General features: G+C 48.7%; 1 protein-coding gene across 1 annotated transcript in view; it reads right to left on the reverse strand.

Annotated features, from left to right (window-relative positions):
* The window catches only part of LOC144479714 (rho guanine nucleotide exchange factor 18-like), a 230273-nt gene that overhangs the window by 96421 nt on the left and 112686 nt on the right, over positions 1-21166 (reverse strand). The window contains exons 5-11 of the mRNA XM_078198744.1: positions 20117-20231; positions 17459-17516; positions 14603-14644; positions 12781-12804; positions 9757-9837; positions 7296-7398; positions 4594-4744 (exon numbers count right to left, since the gene is read on the reverse strand). Of these exons, the coding sequence (XP_078054870.1) occupies positions 4594-4744; positions 7296-7398; positions 9757-9837; positions 12781-12804; positions 14603-14644; positions 17459-17516; positions 20117-20231 (574 nt within the window). The remainder of the gene's footprint in view (positions 1-4593; positions 4745-7295; positions 7399-9756; positions 9838-12780; positions 12805-14602; positions 14645-17458; positions 17517-20116; positions 20232-21166) is intronic.

A 21166-nucleotide genomic window follows, 5' to 3' on the forward strand; every position in this document is an offset into this window, starting at 1 on the left:
GACACTCTGAGAGGACAGGCTGGGCTTGAATGTTTAATGTTGTTGGAACGTCAGCCAGTCCGTGGCAGGGATGGGAGCCCATATATCAGAGCCAACTGTTTAACTGCATGTCACAGGCCAATGAAGATGTAAATGTTTTGCACAAGGTTGTGTCTGCTCAATGATAGATGACGAGTCTGGACTTTGTCTCTCACCAGTTTTCTGCTGAAGGTTTGAGATGTGAATAAATCATTCTTGTTTGGAGGGGGGGGGGGGGTAACAGTAAATGGCCTGGCTGCAGCAGTGATTAGGCTGCTGGTTGTGGCCCAGTGGGTGGTGTTCTCACCTCGTCGGTTCAAGCCCCACTCCAGAGACCTGAGCACAACTCTAGGCTGAAACTCCTGTACGGTACCTGCTAATAGATAAGATTTTTAAAAATTCATTTGTGGGACATGGGCGTCACTGGCTGGCCAGCATTTATTGCCCATCCCTAGTTGCCATTGTTCAGAGGGCTGTTGAGAGTCAACCACATTGCTGTGGCTCTGAAGTCACATGTAGGCCAGACCAGGTAAGGATGGCAGATTTCCTCTGATAAAGATGGAGGATGGGCATTCTACTGTGCACACACGGCACTGGCAGCAAACGCAGGTTTTATTAAATCATTGCCTCCTTTGTCCTCCCCAAACATCCATTCCAATTTTGATTACTCTTTCTGGGAAGGCAATAACAAGTTGCATTTGGGTAGTGTCTTCAATGTAGCAAAACATCTCAAGCTGCTTCACACAGAATTTGACACTGAGCCACATTAGGACAGGTGACCAATATCTTGGTCAAAGAGGTAGGTTGTAAGGAGCATCTTACAGGAGGAGAGACAGGTAGAAGCAGGGATATTCTGAAGGAATTCTAGCGCTTAGGGCCCAGGCAGATGAAGGCCATCCATGGGTAGAGTAATTAAAATTGGAGACACTCAAGGAGCCAGAATTGAAGGAGAGCAGAGATCTCAGACAGTTAGAGGACTGGAAGAGGTTAGAGAGGTCGGGAAAGGAGAGGCTGGGAAGGGACATGAATACAACAATGAGATGTTTAAACCCAAGGGGTTGCTGGAATGGGAGTCTGTTATAGTGTGTTATGGAATCACTAGGAGGCTATTCAGCCCATCGAGTCTGCACTTTGTCTCTCACCAGTTTTCTGCTGAAGGTTTGCGATGTAATAAACTATTCTTGCAGGGGGCGGGGGGGGGGGGGGGGGGGGGGGGGGGAGGGGGGGGGTGGTAACAGTAAATGGCCTGGCTGCAGCAGTGATTAGGCTGCTGGTTGTGGCTCAGTGGGTAGTGTTCTCGCCTCGTCAGTTCAGGCCCCGCTCCAGAGACCTGAGCACAAATCTAGGCTGAAACTCCCGTACAGTACCTGCTAATAGAGTATCTTACCCAGGCCCTCTTCCCCCGCCTTATCCCCATAAGCCTCACACATTTACCATGGCTAATCCCCCTAGCCTAGGACACAAAGGGACAATTTATCATGGTCAATCCACCTAACCCGCACATTTTTGGAGTGTGGGAGGAAACCAGAGCACCTGGAGGAAACCCACGCAGACACGGGGAGAACGTGCAGACTCCATACAGACAGTGACCCGAGGCAGGAATTGAACCCGGGTCCCTGGCGCTGTGAGGCAGCAGTGCTAACCACTGTGCCACCGTGTCGGTAAGTATCTTCCTATTTGAGTGTATGTATTGAAGTCTTTAGTAGGTATGAGCACGTGCAAGTGATGTCATTGGTAGCGTGGGCTTTTGCAGGTTTAGTCTGACCATGAGGGACCTGAGTAACTCGCTGCCTCCAGTTCTGAGTCCATGTTGTATTGTATTTCCATATTTTTATAAGTAAAGAAGATTGTGTTTTTTTTTTGTGGCCAACTTCCACAGAGTCAGTGTAGGTCACTGAGCACAAGAGTGCAGGGAACTTGGGGCTAGTTTTAGCTCAGGTCCACAGAGGATGCTGTGCAGAATGCATTGCAGTAGGCAAGATTAGAGGGAGCAAAGGCAAGAGTGTGGGTTTCAGCCTCAGGCAAGATGAGGCAGGGATGGAGCCGGGCGATGTTATGGAGATGGACATACACAGTCCTGATGGTGTGTGGTCAGAAGTTCATGTCAGTGTGAAATACCAAGTTTGCGATTACCGTAGCTGGATCTCAGCCAGTTACCAGACAGAGACCTCCTTTGAATCTACAGAATTATCAGTGAACACTATTGAACCATCCAGGATCCTACCTTTTTGCAATGATTGTGACATTAACTTTCTTAATGCTAATTGTGGTATTTATTGTAAGAGTTTCCTCTCTCACTGCAGGGTCATGAAGATACAGTCAGAGGAACGAAAAAAGGCCAATGGACCCAAATACACACCCAATCCATTTGAGATTACATCACCCTCCCCACTTGCCAGTGACGCTGAGGGTAGGAAAGCGAATCAAACTGTGGCCAATTTCAGGAGAAATGCTGGGATTTTGCTTCCCCAACTCCCTAAGGCAGCCGAGTAAACATCTGGAGAATGAAATTGCCCGTTACACATCACCGGAGGCACTGAGGCTAATCCCTGGATCACATAACGTTATCGGTGAAGTTCGAAACCATAAGCAACCCTGTTCCTTACGCATGTCCCTCGCGGTGGGAAACACTGGTCAGGATTGGGGACCCTGCCTGTTCCTCCCACTCCCTCTCTGCCCCATCCTGACCACCCCCCCCACCCCCGGAATTGCTGCAGTTAATTACAACAACAACCAACCTGCTGATTCCACTGTTTGACAACAGCGCCACCATTTAACAACCAGTGAGTTTTTTCTTTATTCTTTTATGGGACCTGGGCATCACTGACTGACCAGCATTTATTGTCCATCCCTAGTTGCCCGAGGGCAGTTGAGAGTCAACCACATTGCTGTGGCTCTGGAGTCACATGTAGGCCAGACCAGGGTAAGGACGGCAGATTTCCTTCTCTATCGGACATCAGTGAACCAGATGGGTTTTTCCGACAATGGTTTCATGATCATCAGTAGATTCCTAATTCCAGATTTTTTTTATTGAATTCAAATTCCACCATCTGCCGTGGGGGGATTCGAACCCGAGTCCCCAGGACATTAGCGGAGTTTCTGGATTAATAGCCTAGCGATAATACCACTAGGCCAACACACTTCTGCCAAGAGAGGACGTGGGGTGGCAACGATAGAATTACATCGAATGAACAGCACATGAACAGGCCATTCGGCCCAAGTGCTGTATGCTGAAAGCGAGTATCCTCCCATCTTACTTCATGGAATCTTAGAATGATGCAACATAGAAGCAGGCCATTCAGCCTATCAATTTAATGCCGGTGCTTTGACTGAGCATTGCAATTAGTCCTGCTCCTTCCTTCTTTTCCCTCAGCCCTGCAATTTTTCAAGTATTCATCCAATTCCTTTTGAAAGTTTAAATCTGCTTCTAATAGAGAGCATTCAATGCCACAGCACAACAAAAAAAAACTCCCTCTCTCTCCTCAGCTTCATTTCTCAATGGCCTTATATCTGGGGAGGAATTTTCCAGGTTTGGGGCACATGGCTGGAAAATCCCACCCTCCTGACCCTCCTGCCACAGAAAACAGTTTGTCTCCATTGAAACCCCTCGAATGTTTAACCATCTCGATTCAATTTCCCCTTCACCTTCTTTGCTCGAAGAACAATCTCAGTCCCCCCCCCCCTACATAACCAAAGTTCCTGTTACCATTCCAGAGTAATTTAAACACCAGAAACCAGCCAGACAGCACCACAGGTCCATATCAGTTCATGCTCCAATGAGCTTCCTCTCTCTCCATCTCATCCCCTCGACATGTCCTTCTATCTCTTTCTTCCATGCATGCCGATCCAGGCTCCTCCTGAATGCATCCTCGACAGCTTGTAGTCTGGAACCCGTTCCACTGCTCCCATTAACTATGAGGAGAGGTTGGAGAAACTTGGTTTGTTCTCACTGGAACGATAGAGGTTGAGGGGTGACCTGATAGAAGTCTACAAGATTATGAGGGGCACGGACAGAGTGGATAGTCAGAAGCTTTTTCCCAGGGTGGAAGAGTCAATTACTCGGGGGCATAGTTTTAAGGTGCGAGGGGCAAGGTTTAAAGGAGATGTACGAGGCACATTTTTTACACAGAGGGTGCCTGGAACTCGCTGCCGGGGGAGATAGTGGAAGCAGATACGGTAGTGACTTTTAAGGGGCGTCTTGACAAATACATGAATAGGATGGGAATGGAGGGATATGGTCCCCAGAAGGGTAGGGGGTTTTAGTTCAGTTGGGCAGCATGGTCGGTGCAGGCTTGGAGGGCCGAAGGACCTCTTCACCTGCTGTAATTTTCTTTGTTCCTTGTTCCCCCACTCCCCTCACCCACTCCATGCCAACCCCACCCACCCCCCCCCTCCCCACCAACTGTCCCACCTCCAACTCCATGTAGAAAGCCTGGGCCTGGCTTTGAGCTGCTCCACTGCAAATATTGACTGGAGGAATGGGTTGGGTTTAACTCCACCTGGAGCCAGTGTGCGCGAGTGAGAGCAGGGTGGAACGAGGCAAGCGTGCAAAGCAGCGTGGCGGGCGATACTCACTCACACACTGATAACCGGGTTTACAGTTCAGTGGCTTGCTGCACAGGGAACAGCTGGTCGAACTGGAAAACGTCCCCGGCACCAGCTGGTGGCCATTGTTATACTTCCGCTTCTCTTTCGGACTTTCTTTGTCTTTCTCTTTGGTCTTACCCTAGGGAAAAGGGAAAGAGATACAAAAAAAAAGTTCACTTCCAAGAGTCAAAGGAACAGGAGGAGGCCATTTGGTCCCTGTGGTGAACCATCGTTGGTTACCACTGTGGGGTTATTCCAATGTTACTGTTGGGTTAGGGTGTTGCCACTGTGGGGGTTGTTATAATGTTGTTGGGTTAGGGTGTTACCTGTGGTAGATGTTGTTATGGCACATCCCGGTCGGGCCCCGCCTCCTGGGGAGAGGTATAAGACCCTCTGCTCAGGCGGGACCCCTCCAGTCTGGATTGGTATACTCGTGTTAGATAGTTCCATTGTTTGTCAATAAAAGCCTTCAATCGCTGAAGCCTTGTACCTCGTGCTTGATTGTCGCGCATCAGTCCCTCTAGTGCCTATCCCATTTTTCCATGCCTGACCTGTACCTTCCTCACATTTACCCGCTATTCCTCCATAACGCTTGATCACCCAAATCTATCAATCTCATTGTTGACGTTTTTCCCTTAGCCCCACAGCCTCCACAGCTTCTTACAGGGAAGTGAGTTTCAGATTTCCACTGCATTTTGATTTTATTGTGGGCGGCGCGTTGGGACACTGCTGCCTCACAGCGCCAGGGACCCGGGTTCAATTCCCGGTTTTGGGTCACTGTCTGTGCGAAGTTTGCACGTTCTCCCCGTGTCTGAGTGGGTTTCCTCCGGGTGCTCCGGTTTCCTCCCACAGTTCGAAAGAACTGCTGGTTAGGGTGCACTGGCCATGCTGAATTCTCCCTCAGTGTACCCGAACAGGCACCGGAGTGTGGCAACGAGGGGATTTTCACAGTAACTTCATTGCAGTGTTAATGTAAGCCTCACTTGTGACACTAATAAATAAACTTTAACTTTTCTTGGAGGTCAGGGCAGCCTTTTGCGAATCTTGATGTTACCAGCTTTTCACAGCCACGCCCTGCTGGCCTGATGGTGTAGGCCAATCCTCCATTTTCTGCTTCAGCACTGAGCGCGTCACAATGTGATGAGAAAGCCAGGCTGTGTAGCTGGCGAGCTGCACACTGACTTTCTCACCTTAGCCACCACTCTACGATTAACAGAAAGTCTCGCCCACTTAGAACATAGAAAAAATACAGCACAAACAGGCCCCTCGACCCACAAGTTGCGCCGGTCATGTCCCTACCTACCTAGGCCTATATATAGGCCTGCCTATAACCCTCAATCCTATTAAGTCCCATGTACTCATCCAGAAGTCTCTTAAAAGACCCTAACGAGTTTGCCTCCACCACCACTGACAGCAGCTGATTCCATTCACCCACCACCCTCTGAGTGAAAAGCTTACCCCTGACATCTCTTCTGTACCTACCCCCCCAGCACCTTAAACCTGTGTCCTCTCGTAGCAGCCATTTCAGCCCTGGGAAAAAGCCTCCGAGAATCCTCCCGATCTAAACCTCTCAACATCTTGTACACCTCTATCAGGTCACCTCTCATCCTTCATCTCTCCATGGAGAAAAGACCGAGCTCCCTCAGCCTACCCTCATAAGGCATGCCAACCAATCCAGGCAACATCCTTGTAAATCTTCTCTGAACCCTTTCAATCATTTCCACATCCCTCCTGTAATGAGGCGACCAGAACTGAGCACAGTACTCCAAGTGGGGTCTGACAAGGGTCTTATAAAGCTGCATCATTATCTCCCGACTCCTAAAGTCAATCCCTCGATTGATGAAGGCCAGCACACCATACGCCTTCTTAACCAGCTCCTCTACCTGCGAGGCCGATTTAAGAGTCCTATGGACCCGGACCCCAAGGCCCTTCTGATCCTCTACACTGCTAAGAGTCTTACCCTTGATATTATACTACTTTATCCCATTTGACCTGCCAAAATGGACCACTACACATTTATCCGGGTTGAGGTCCATCTGCCACTTCTCCGCCCAGTCTTGCATCCTATCTATGTCACGCTGCAGCTTCTAACATCCCTCCAACCTATCCACAACACCACCAACCTTCGTGTCGTCGGCAAACTTACCAACCCATCCCTCCACTTCCTCATCCAGGTCATTTATGAAAATGACAAACAGCAAGGGTCCCAGAACAGATCCCTGGGGCACTCCACTGGTGACCTACATCAAAGACCATTGTTTTATGTGCAAGGTCATTAATGGAGTCATTTTTCACCATGGCAACTGGAGATGTTGGGGTGGAGAATTTTATATTTTTCACCAAGGTACAGGGGACTGACCCAAGTGTGCGGTCCACTGATATCCACTCGCCCATCATACACACCAAATAAAGTAAGTTGCAGCTAATTATCACCAATTCAAGCTGCATAGGAAGCTTGCTTCCCACACAGACCCTTCTCCTTGCTCCCTCCCAAGCGCTTCCTGAATTTGCCCCTGAACAGGCTCCTAGCCATCGACGAGTAGCCATCGCGTGGGGTTACGGGAAAAGGGCCTGGGTGTGATTCTCTGTCGGAGAGTCAGTGCAGACTCGAAGGGCCGAATGTAGGGAGTCTATGATTCTGCCACCTTCTTCCTGCTACTATTGCGAACAAAATAAATAACACTCCTTACCTTATCCTTAAAGGAGCCGGTCACCCTGTTCTTGAGGGAACTTAACGTTCTTTTCACTTTCGTCCCTTTCTCTGGTCTGTCACATTTCTCATCATCCCCCTTTCTTTAAACAGAAGGAAGAGAAAGTTGCAAATTTACATAATCAGACTTGACAAGACAATTTGCCTCGTTGTGTTGTAATGAAGGACATTCTTCGAAAAAAACTGCAAAACCATTGTCACAAATGTAACACAATGTTCCTGAAAAATTGCTTGTTTTCACTGACTTGATTTCCCCCCTCCTCCTGACACTGATCAAGGTTATGCCCAGTAAATCACTCAGCGTTGGCTTTACACTTGAGCCCCCAGTACCCGTTTCTCTCCTGTGTGTCGTCATTTGGGTGAGACGTTAAACCATAACCCTCTATCAGGTAAATGTCCCCAGAGAAACTATTCTGAATTGTTCTCCCCATTTCCCTGGCTAACATCAAAACGAAGGAGATTGTCATCCACTTCAGGAAGCATAAAGGAGAACATGCCCCTGTCTACATCAACAGGGACGAAGCAGAAACGGTCGAGAGCTTCAAGTTTTTAGGTGTCCAGATCACCAACAACCTGTCCTGGTCCCCCCCATGCCGACACTATAGTTAAGAAAGCTCACCAATGCCTCTACTTTCTCAGAAGACTAAGGAAATTTGGCATGTCAGCTACGACTCTCACCACCTTTTACAGATGCACCATAGAAAGCATTCTTTCTGTTTGTATCACAGCTTGGTATGGCTCCTGCTCTTCCCAGGACCGCAAGGAACTACAAAATGTTATGAACGTAGCCCAATCCATCACTCAAACCAGCCTCCCATCCATTGACTCTGTCTACACTTCCCGCTGCCTCGGGAAAAGCAGCCAGCATAATTAAGGACCCCACGCACCCCGGACATTCTCTCTTCCACCTTCTTCCGTCGGGAAAAAGGTACAAAAGTCTGAGGTCACGTACCAACCGACTCAAGAACAGCTTCTTCCCTGCTGCCGTCAGACTTTTGAATGGACCTACTTGCATTAAGTTGATCTTTCTCTACACCCTAGCTATGGCTGTAACAGTACATTCTGCACCCTCTCCTTTCCTTCTCTATGAACGGTATGCTTTGTCTGTATAGCGCGCAAGAAACAATACTTTTCACTGTGTGTTAATACATATGACAATAATAAATCAAATCAAATCAAACATCTATCCTGTAACCAACCTCACTAACACAGCTTATCTGGGGTCACTGCTGTGTGTGAGAGCTTGCCATGAACAAATGGGCTCCCGCACTTCCTACATCACAACAGTGACTGCTCTTCAAAGGTAATCCAATTTTTCAGAAGGTCCTGAGAGGCACTATAAAAATGCAATCTGTTGTTTCTTTCTAATATAAATAGAGGCTGAAGAGGAGATTTCAACATTTGATAATAATGTAGGATGGATGACATTAGGTTGACTGTCCGTTCTTCCCCTCTCCTCAAGTCTCCTTTCCAATGGATCACGGTTGGAAATTTCGGTCCGTTTGTTTCCTCTGCTCTCCTGGGTCCAGGATTGTATTCAGTTGGATGGATGGAAGGTCAAGAAGGTTCCCCGATGCTCTGGCAATCTTTTTGATTTGATTTGATTTATTATTGTCACAGGTATTAGCTTACAGTGAAAAGTATTGTTTCTTGCGCGCTATACAGACAAAGCATACCGTTCATAGAGAAGGAAACGAGAGAGTGCAAAATGTAGTGTTACAGTCATAGCTAGGGTGCAGAGAAAGATTCAAAAGTCTGACGGCAGCAGGGAAGAAGCTGTCCTTGAATCGGTTGGTACATGACCTCAGACTTTTGTATCTCACTGCCACTTACACAGCAATGGGAAACACCTGCCTTGGGGCGGCACGGTGGCACAGTGGTTAGCACTGCTGCCTCACAGCACCAGGGTCCCTCGGGTCACTGTCTGCGTGAAATTTGCACATTCTCCCCGTATCTGCGTGGGTTTCCTCCGGGTGCTCCGATTTCCTCCCACACTCCAAAGACATGTTGGTTAGGTGGATTGGCCGTGCTAAATTGGAACATAGAACAGTACAGCACAGAACAGGCCCTTCGGCCCACGATGTTGTGCCGAGCTTTATCTGAAAATAAATTGCCCCTTAATGTCAGGGGATTAGCTAGGGTAAATATGTGGGGTTATGGGAACAGGGCCTGGGTGGGATTGTGGTCAGTGCAGACTCGATGCGCTGAATGGCCTTCTTCTGCACTTTAGGGATTTCTATGATTCTATGAACGGGTCAACTGGTGAGGGCGAAGGATTGGCCGATAGAATGAGATGAAGTAGGGATGTGGAGTGTAAACACTGACATATACCAGCCAGCCAATGATTTGTTTCTGTGTTGTAGATCCTAATGTGATGCTATGTAATTTCCAAACCCAAGAAGATCAAGTGAAGCAACAACAAGAAGGTTCTAGAAACCTACTCTGCGAGAAATTCCATCCAGGTGAGGTCACACGAAGGGGCAGAACGAGGCAGCTCACCATATCCTGACGCTGTTCTTGCACTGTGGAGAGAATGGGCAAATCAGAACGAGGCGCACACAACAGCCACACGAAACAGGATTCCTTTAAAAGAAAGCACCTCCAAAACTCGCACCGTTTCACTGCAGAAAGATACACAAAAAGCTGGTGCCAGAGGAGAGATTGGAAAAGCACCAACAGCTTCGGATACACCAACTGAGCAACTGTGCAGGAGTGGGTTACAGGGGAGAATACATATTGTGCGGAAGTTCATAAGTGAATACTGACCGCTCTACACTGGCTCCCTGTGTGGGTACACAGATAGGTAAAGATCACGAGGGACAAAGGGATAAAGATCTCCGTTAGACAAAGGGAAATGTGGTTATATACCTTGAGGGGCCTCATTCCGTACCAAGCACGGGATAGAGGCTAGCTTCCATTAGTGACCATAATCAGGTTAGGACTTACACTTTGATATATTGATTCTGTGCAGAGTCGGCACATTCTCCCCGTGTCTGCGTGGGTTTCCTCCACGTGCTCCAGTTTCCTCCCACAGTCCAAAGATGTGAGGATTAGGTTGATTGGCCATGCTAAATCGCGCCTTAATGTCAGGAGGACAAGCTAGGGTAAATGCATGTGGTTCTGGGGATAGGGCCTGGGTGGGGTTGTGGTTGGAGCAGACTCGATGGGCCTAATGGCCTCCTTCTGTACTGTAAGATTCTATGATTCTATACAAGACAGTCTGTACTTGCTAACCCACTCCAAATACAGAGGGAAACACTGATCTCATTCCACGCAATGCATACACGGGGCCAAGTCACCACCATCACTCCATGTTGTCTTTTCAGGGACCAGGGTTCAATTCTGACGTCGGGTCACTGTCTGTGTGGAGTTTGCACATTCTCCCCGTGTCTGCGTGGGTTTCCTCCCACAGTCCGAAAGATGTGCAGGTGGGGTTGATTGGCCATGCTAAATTGCCCCTTAGTGTCTGGAGGATTAGTAGGGTAAGGATTGGCTCAAAAAATTGGTAAAGTGGATTTATTGAAGATTTCCTCATGCTAATTGTCTTCCCTTCTTTCCTGAAGGCACTAACTCAGGCTGGGGGTTTGATTCCTGCTCCTTCAGCTCGGGCATCTCACCCACGTAGTCATCCTTCAAGTGTTGCCTTAATATTGAGTATCAGGAGAATGGGTTAAGTAGGTGTCAGCTATGGCTCGCTGGGTAACATTCTCAAACTTTACTCAGAAAAGGTTTTGAGTTCGAGTCCCAATCCACAGATATGAATACTGCACCTAGGCCGACACTACTGCCAAGGACCAGACAAGATTATACAAAAAGGCAGGACCTCTCTACCCTCTCAGGTGGATATGAAGGATTCCATTATTCTGAAGAAGGGCAGGGATGGAATTTTACAACCCCTCCCCCACTGCGACGGAATTTCCAGTAGCGGAGGCGGCTCACCATTGGCCGCTGGCAGGATCTTCCAGTCCTGCTGAAGTCGACGAAGGTTTACATTCTTCAACCGTGCTGCCGTTGGAGCACCCGTGGCAAGGGTCAAAAGACTTCTCGCCAGGCGGGAAGGGCTGGAGAATTCCCGCCCCATGATGTCTTGGCCAATATTTACCCCACAACCGACAGCTAAATCGGATTATCTAGTTATTGTCCTATGGCTATTTGTGGGAGCTTGCTGTATACAAACTGGCTGCTAGGCTTCCCGACACAATACTAGTCTTTATTTGAGTAGCTGAAGTTGTGGAAGGTGCTATATCGATGCAAGTCTTCGGGGGAATCCAGGGTCCAATATGTGCATAGGCACACATTCCAGCATGGGTCACCGGATAACCATAGACTATAAGGCCATAAGACATAGGAGCAGAATGAGGCCACTCGGACCAACGAGTCTGCGCTGCCACTCATTCATGGCTGATATTTTTCTTATCCCCATTCTCCTGCCTTTTCCCCATAACCCCTGATCCCCTTATTGATCAAGAACCTATCTATCTCTGTCTTAAAGACTATTCAATGACCTGGTCTCCACAGCCTTCTGTGGCAAAGAGTTCCACAGATTCACCACTCTCTGGCTTAAGAAATTCCTCCTCATCTCTGTTTTAAAGGATCGTCCCTTTAGCCTGAGGTTGTGCCCTCTGGTTCTAGCTTTTCCTACTGGTGGAAACATCCTCTCCACGTCCACTCTATCCAGGCCCCGCAGTATCCTGTAAGTTTCAGTAAGATCTCCCCTCATCCTTCTAAACTACAACGAGTACAGACCCAGAGTCCTGAACCGTTCCACAAACAACAAGCTCTTCATTCCAGGGACCATTCTTATGAACCTCCTCTGGACCCTTTCCAAGGCCAGCACATCCTTCCTTAGATATGGGGCCCAAAACTGCTCACAACACTCCAAATGGGGTCTGACCACAGCCTCAGAAGTACATCCCTGCTCTTGTATTCTAGCCCTCTCGACACGAATGCTAACATTGCATTTGCCTTCCTAACTGCCGACTGAACCTGCACGTTAACCTTAAGAGAATCTTGAACAATGACTCCCAAAACCCTTTCTGTTTCTGATTTCCTAAGCATTTTCCCATTTAGAAAACAGTCTATGCCTCCATTACTCCATAACAATCGGGGTAAGAATTTGGGCTGAGTTTTTGCACCCGTCCCAGCCACACCATTGAATTTAGGTGGGGGGGGGGGCGCGATAGTGGGGGTGGCAGCGGGGGGGGGGGGGGGGGGGGGGGGTGGGGGTGCTGGCAGCGGGGGGTATCAGTAATGAAGCAAAAGCTGAACTTTACTCCAAGCCATAAGATGAAATCACTCGTACAAATGAAACTTTTTAAATGTCTTTAACTAATCCTTTAACTGAACAAGGAAGGCAGAATGCTGGCGGGGAAAAAGAGCAACCAAGGACAAAACAAGAACATGTTAGCAGGGAACGGGATCGCAAAGCAACACGAGGAGTGAGACGCACACTGGGAACTGCTCACCTGCTCTCTGCCCCGTTGCAGTGTCTGGGGTGGGGGTGGAAAGATTGGAAACAGAATTAGCCATCGACTGAATCATTCTTACAGCAGCTGTAACCACTCACCGCCCCCCCTCAATCTGGGACTTAAGGGGCAAAGGGATCAAATCGAACCACTGCTTCATATATCAGTTCCTGCCAGTGGAATGTAGAAATTGCTGGTTCTACTGGATCAGCTTCTGCCACCCTGCCAGATAATGGAGTTATTGACTAATCACGCGTGATCACTCTCTATCGATTCGTCCACAAAGGACCCGGACGTGGGGGTGAGAAAAACCTCAATGATTTTGATTTGATTTGTTATTGTCACATGTGCTGAGATGCAGTGAAAGTATTGTTTCTTGCAAGCTATCCAGATTAAACGTACCGTTCATAGAGTACATAGGGGAGAAGGAAAGGAGAGGGTGCAGAATGTAGTGTTGCAGTCATAGCTAGGGCGTGGAGAAAGATCAACTTAGTGCAAGGTAGGTCCATTCAAAAGTCTGACAGCAGCAGGGAAGAAGCTGTTCTTGAGTTGGTTGGTACGTGACCTCAGACTTTGGTGGAGGGCTTTGAGGACTCGGACCACGATCGTCTACCCCTCGCTTCCCTCACCACTCATCACCTCCCACACTAATCTTACACCTGTAACTCACAGTTTGAGGGTGTCAGTTGTTGAGTTTAGGAAGATTTTTCAATGACTTTTAATCATCAATGAAGCCAACATGAAAATCATTACGTAATGAAAACAGAAAATGCTGGAGAAATTCAGCGGGTCTGTCAGCATCTGTGGAGAGAGTCCAACATGATGCTTCTTTGGAAACTTAGTGCCCCCTAGCCTGGCCCTCAGTCAGTTCTGGACATCAAGGGGAGGCAGATATACGAGAAGGAAATGGAGAGACAGAAAGGGGAGCTGGGAGGAAGTAATTGTGAGCACGATACATCTGTCTGTGTGAGTGTAAACATTTAGTGTAACCGTAGGGTGGCACAGTGGGTTAGCACTGTTGTCTCACAGCCCCAGGGATCCGGGTTCGATTCCCGGCTTGGGTCACTGTCTGTGCGGAGTCTGCACGTTCTCCCCGTGTCTGCGTGGGTTTCCTCCGGGTGCTCCGATTTCCTCCCACAGTCCGAAAGATGTGCTGGTTAGGGTGCACTGACCCGAACAGACGCTGGAGTGTGGTGACTCGGGGATTTTCACAGCAACTTCATTGCAGTGTTAATGTAAGCCTACTTGTGGCATTAATAAGTAAACCTATAAAAAATTTGACAAGGTGATGTGTTTTAGCGAGATGGTCGATCTAACATTCCTCATGATCCTGTGGGAAGGGTTTCCATTGGGCAGCGTGAATCATTATGAGAAAGGGGCATATTGGGAGAGTGGAGGGAGTATTCATGTGAGGGTGTGCAGAGGTGTCCAGTCCTACTGATGTGATGACGGCATATCTGTTGCTAGATTGGGAATCCAACTCTTTAGGGTGTTGCTTATCCCAAGCAGTTAACGGTGAGGCAGGCATCTGTGTTCCTGGAAGGACAAGGGAGGTCCCAGCAGCAGATATTGGGCTCACATTGTGCTTTTGAACCATGCTGCAAAGGAGGAGGCCATTCGGCCCATCATACCTGTGCCAGCTCTTTGGAAATGCAATCCAATTTATCACACTTGCTCTCGCTTATTCCCTGCAGCCCAGCCAAAGTTTCCTTTCCAAATCTAAATCTAATTTCCCTTCGGGTTCAAATTCCTGAATACATTTTCGAGACGGCTGAATCCTCCTGGAATCAGATGTTAAAATGAAAAATGAAACATGACTAACCCATGAAAGGCCTTCAATTCCAGTAGCACTTGCTGAACCAGCCTGAAAAACAAGCAAACAGAAACAACTTCAATTGACATCTCCGTTCAGTTGACCTTAATGGCAACCATATTGCTTCTGTTGTCAAACTCCAAGTGTAGCCCCACCTGGAGGCTCAGCTGAGTCATAAGATCAGGATCCCATGTCTGCAGCAGTCTCTCTCTCTCAATAAATAAAAGCAAATTACTGCGGATGCTGGAATCTGAAACCAAAAGAGAAAATGCTGGAAAATCTCAGCAGGTCTGGCAGCATCTGTAAGGAGAGAAAAGAGCTGATGTTTTGAGTCCAGATTGCTCTTTAGGTCTCCTCACAGATGCTGCCGGATTTGCTGACATTTTCCAGCATTTTCTCTTTTGTTCTCTCTCTCTCAACTTTTCTGCACCTAACCCGACTTTCCGTAGCTCATTATTCCTGGAACAGGTCACTAGTCTGTTGCCAGGGACTTATAGCTTGAGTAACACACCACATCAAGCATAACTACATTCACACACACACAGACAAATAAGGGGCAATTTAGCATGGCCAATCCACCTAACCCGCACATCTTTGGACTGTGGGAGGAAACCGCAGCACATGGAGGAAACCCACGCAGACACGGGGAGAACGTGCAAACTTCACACAGAACTTCACCCAAGGCCGGAATCGAACCCTGGGTCCCTGGAGCTGTGAGGCAGCAGTGCTAACCACTGTGCCACTGTGCCACCCTCTGTACCGGTGGAGATCCTTTAACATCATTTCTCAAACGTGGGGAGGTTGTGTCGTACCTACAGCTGAGGAACAGGCCTGAGGTTGTGAATGGTGCTACAAACATGCAAATTCTTTCTCTCCTGCACATTTCCCCTTTCTCTCCGGCACGGTGGCACAGTGGTTAGCACTGCTGCCTCATAGCTCCAGAGGCCTGCGTTCGATTCCCAGCTTGGGTCACTATCTGTGTGGAGCTTGCACGTTCTCCCCATGTCTGCGTGGGTTTCCTCCGGGCACTGCTGCCTCATAGCTCCAGAGGCCTGCGTTCGATTCCCAGCTTGGGTCACTATCTGTGTGGAGCTTGCACGTTCTCCCCATGTCTGCGTGGGTTTCCTCCGGGTGCTTAGGTTTCCTCCCACAGTCCAAAGATGTGTGGGTTAGGTGCATTGGCCATGCTAAATTGCCCTTCAGTGTCGGGTTCCGGGGTTCCGGGGATAGGACCTGGGTGGGATTGTTGTCGGTGCAGACCCGATGGGCCGAATGGCCTCCTTCTGCACTGTAGTGATTCTATGATTAAACCTGTCAGAAAACAGAGCAAGGAGAACTGTTCGTGATGAAGGTAATTGAATAGATTCTCACCCATAATCAACTCGGGGACTGGAGTCAATGAGAAGGTGGTTGTGGGAGAAAGAGGTGGTTGTTGTGATCACATGAGGGGTTAAACGAGTGGGACAACCTGGGAACAGGGGGAGGCCATTTATCTCACTGAACTTCTTCTGCCTTCCATAAGGTTACAGAATCAGTACAGCACTGAAGGAGGCCATTCAGCCCATCGAGTGCAGGCCAGCTCTCCGTAGAGCAATCCAACCAGAACCTGGCTTTATCCCATCAGACCAATAAGATTATTTTTCTCAAAATTCCACCTGATTTGCTTTTGAATCCATTCAGCGTCTCCACTTCCCCCAGCCCCATACACAATGACTTCTAGGTCATTATCACTCACTGCATAAAAATGTTCTTTCCTCACATTCCCTCTGCATTTCTTGCCCAAAATCTTCAGTCTGTGTCCCTCAGCCCTTGTGTCTTCAGCTAATGGGCACAGTTTCCCTTTGTTCATCTATTGTAAACCTGTCATAATTCTTGTACACTTCTATCAAATAGAGTCATAGAGATATACAGCACGGAAACAGGCCCTTCGGCCCAACTCGTCCATGCTGACCAGGTTTCCTAAACTGAGCTAGTCCCATTTGCCTGTGTTTGGCCCATATCCCTCTAAACCTTTCCTACCCATGTAACTATCCAAATGTCTTTTAAATGTTGTAATTGTACCCGCCTCTACCACCTCCTTTGGCAGCTCATTCCACACACGCAGCACCCTCTGTGTGAAAAAGTTGCCCCCCAGATTCCTTTTAAATCTTCCCCCTCTCACATTAAACTCCTAGTTTTGGACTCCCCTTAAAGTTAAAGTTTATTTATCAGTCACAAGTAGGCTTACATTAACACTGCAATGAAGTTACTGTGAAAATCCCCTAGTCGCCACACTCTGGCGCCTGTTCAGGTACACTGAGGGAAAATTTAGCATGGACAATGCACCAAACCAGCACGTCTTTTAGAGTGTGGGAGGAAACTGGAGCACCCGGAGGAAACCCACGCAGACACTGGGAGAACATGCAAACTCCACACAGTCACCCAAGCCGGGAATCGAACCCGGGTCCCTGGGGCTGTGAGGCAGCAGTGCTAACCACTGTGCCACCCTGCCGCCCCAGGGGAAAAGACCTTGGCTAGTCACCTTATCTATGATCTCCCCCCAATCTGTTTCGCCCTACAAAGTACAATCCCAGCTTCTCAATAAGATCATGGTTGACCTGTGAGCTGATTTGATATCTCTGCTTTTGCCCCATTCCCCTTACAGAGGCAAGGACTGAATTGCCCACACAAACAGTCTCCAAGTCACCCTTTTTAATGAAAGATCTAATTCTAACCAAACCACTGGCTGATTCATGAACACAGTAAGAAGTCTCACAACACCAGTGAGACTTCTTACTGTGTTTACCCCAGTCCAATGCCGGCATCTCCACATCCTGATTTATGAACATGCAGACTAATGTGAAGGCTCGATCCTTTTATACATACAAGTGGTTGGGCTCCAGATTTTCCTTTTCCTCTTGGATCTCCAGGGAGGTTTCAGATTCTGAAATGCAGAAGAAAAATACAATTAATTGAATTCACCCTGATTCTCATCAAAGGGATTCCACTGCTGAAAATTCCAGTAACAGACCATGAGAGAGTGAAGAGGTGTCCTGAAACTACAAGAGCAAAACTCGACTGCAGGGATAGAAAGCACTGACACCAAATTTACAGATGACAGTAAACTAGGATAATAAGTTGCAATAAAGAAGTAAGAAGTTTACAAATGGAAATGGATAGGTGAGGTAAATGGGCACAGACTTAAGGTGATTTTCAAAAGCAACAAATGTGGGTGGCACAGTGGTTAGCACTGCTGCCTCACAGCGCCAGGGACCCGGGTTCGATTCCCAGCTTGAGTCACTGTCTGTGCGGAATCTGCACATTCTCCCCGTGTCTGCGTGGGTTTCCCCCGGGTGCTCCGGTTTCCTCCCACAGTCCAAAGATGTGCGGGTTAGGTGCATTGGCCGTGCTAAATTGCCCCTTAGTGTCAGGGGCATTGGCAGTGTAAATGTGTGGGGTTGCGGGGATAGGGCCTGGATGGGATCGTTGTCGGTGCAGACTCGATGGGCCGAATGTCCTCCTTCTGCACTGTAGGGATTCTATAATTCTATTCTATGATGTGAGAAAAAATAAGAACAAAGAACAAATAAAATTACAGCACAGGAACAGGTCCTTCGGCCCTCCAAGCCTGCACCGACTCTGCTGCCCGACTGAACTAAAACCCCCAACCCTTCTGGGGACCATATTCCTCTATTCCCATCCTAAACGTCTTCACACAGTGAGTGGTGGGGTCTGCAATGCACTGTCCGCAAGTGTGGTGAAGGGAGGTTCAATTGAAGCTTTGAAGAGGGCATTAGATTATTATTTGGATCGAAACAATATGCAAGGGTATGTGGAAAATACAGGGAATGGCACTCAGTCATGATGCTGGTTTGGAGAGCTGGCATGGCTTTGATGGGCCAAATGGCCTCCTTCTGCACCGTAACAATTGTGTGTCGGTCACATGGTAGGGACTGTCTTTGCTCCTAATTTTCCACCTCTTCTCTCCTGGAGGTGATTTTCTGGCTGGGGGATGTAGCACCCCAGCACCCAGGCAGGTTGTGCTACCTCATCCAACTGACCATTCTTGGAGGAGGCAGTGAGGGTCAGTGGGTTATTTATTTATAAATTCACAGGATGTGGGTGTCGCTGGCTAGGCCAGCATTTGTTGCCCATCCATAATTGCCCGTGAGAAGGTGGTGAGGAGCTGCCTCCTTGAACCGCAGCAGTCGATGAGGTGTAGGTACACCCACAGTGCTGTTAGGGAGAGTCCCAGGATTCTGACCCAGCGATAGTGAAGGAACGGCGATATATTTCCAAGCCAAAATGGTGACTGGATTGAAGGGAAACTTCGAGGTGGTGGTGATCCCATGCATGTATCATAGATCATAGAATCCTACAGTGCAGAAGGAGGCCATGCGGCCCATCGAGTCTGCACCAACCACAATCCCACCCAGGCCCTATCCCCATACATTTACCCTACCTAGTCCCCCTGACACTAAGGAGTAATTTAGCATGGCCAATTCACCTAACCAGCACATCTTTGGACTGTGGGAGGAAACTGGAGCACCCGGAGGAAACCCACACAGACATGGGGAGAACGTGCAAACTCCACACAGACAGTGACCCAAGCCAGGAATCGATCCAAGGTCTCTGGCGCTGTGAGGCAGCAGTGCTAACCACCGTGCCACTGTATCGCCCCAATTAGAGGGGGCTAACTGGGATTTTCCAGTCCCTCACTTTGTCTTCCTGACTGTCACAGACCACCTTGTAGAGGGCTCAACCATCCTCCTCCTCACCCCCCCCCCCCCAACCACCCCCCCGCCCCCCCGCCCCCCCCCCCCATCACTCAATTAAGTCTAATTTTTAATTGAAATTGTAATAATGCTGGTGAGGGTGCACCAGTCTCTGATTGCACCCCCACCCCCCCCCCCTTCTTTGCCACCTTTGAGAGTCTGCCCACTGCCCTTAATTGGATGGCAGACCTGTCTCGCAGCCATTAACTGGCCAACCCAGGGAAAATAACGGGTGAATAACTTTTTCCCCTGGGTGGTGATAGTGGTTGGGGATGGGGGAGGGTGGGGTTAGTGGGTGGGTGCAGGGTGTGGTAGGGTGGGTTCAACCTCCCCTTTCCAATCCCTATTTCCCGAGCGGTCATAGTCTTCGGATAAGGGGGAGCAAATTTAAAACAGAGTTGAGGAGAAACTACTTGACCCAAAGGGATGTGAATCTGTGGAATTCGCTACCCCAAAGTGCGGTGGATGCTGGGACAGTGAGTAAATTTAAGGAGGAGTTAGGCAGATTTTTAATTGGTAATGGGGTTGAAGGGTTATGGGGAGAAGGTAGGAAAATGGGGATGAGGAGCATATCAGCCACGATCGAATGGCGGAGGGGACTCGATGGGCCGAATGGCCTAATTCTGTTCCTATATCTTATGAACCTATGAACCCCTGGACGGAAAGTCCAGCCCATGGGATCATTCTGCTGGTTAACGCTGCACCACCCATTGTGGGAGTGGAGGAGACTCAGAGGTGGACCCGTTAGTTTGTTGAGTGCTTCACTCACCTGCGTCTTTGGATTGGGATTCCGCCAGACTCCGGGAAGAGTGGCTTTGAGCTGACCTGGAGGGATAAGAATAGCCTGTCCCTATTCGTGGCCGCATCTTTGTAGCCACTTTCACCTGGAAGCAACAAGGCAAGAACATCATTAAGTGAGTGATTGGATCCACTTTCAGACATCCCTGCTCTGTACGCCCCTGAGCTGCCCCTCTCAGTCACACAGGAACCTATCTCACTGCCCCTTCATAATCATTAAATCCAACTCCTATTCCAGAGACTTGGACACAAAAACCCAGCACTGACACTCTGCTGCAGGACTGCTGCAGTGTTGGCGGAGTTGTCTTTCAGGTGAGATATCGAACTGGGGTCCGTCTGCCTTCTCCGATGAATATAAAAGATCCCATGGCAAAAGCAGAGTGGGACAATTCTTCCCAGTATCCTGGCCTATAGTTCAGCCTCAATCTGGATCACAAAAAGAATTATCTGACCATTATCACATCGCTGTTTGTGGGATCTTGCTGTGCACAGGTTGGCTGCTGTTTTCCTGCATCACGACCATGACGGCGCTACAAAAGAAATTCTGATGCCTGTTGAGTGCTTTGGGAGGTGGGAAGAGCTGTAGAAATGCAAATCTTTCCTGGAATTCCCTGCTTTTTAACAACGTCATTGGCGAGGCTGCTATTTACGGTGACACGGTGGTTAGCACTGCTACGAGAGGACACAGGTTTAAGGTGCTGGGGGGTAGGTACAGAGGAGATGTCAGGGGTAAGTTTTTCACTCAGAGGGTGGTGGGTGAGTGGAATCGGCTGACGTCGGTGGTGGTGGAGGCAAACTCGTTGGGGTCTTTTAAGAGACTTCTGGATGAGTACATGGGATTTAATGGGATTGAGGGCTATAGATAGGCCTAGAGGTGGGGATGTGATCGGCGCAACTTGTGGGCCGAAGGGCCTGTTTGTGCTGTGGCTTTCTATGTTCTATGTTCTATGTTGTCTCACAGTGCCAGAGACCCCGGTTCAATTCTGGCCTCGGGTGACTGTCTGTGTGGAGTCTGCACGTT

This window comes from Mustelus asterias, chromosome 26 (assembly GCF_964213995.1).
Source record: "Mustelus asterias chromosome 26, sMusAst1.hap1.1, whole genome shotgun sequence".
Classification (NCBI taxonomy): Eukaryota; Metazoa; Chordata; class Chondrichthyes; order Carcharhiniformes; family Triakidae; genus Mustelus; species Mustelus asterias.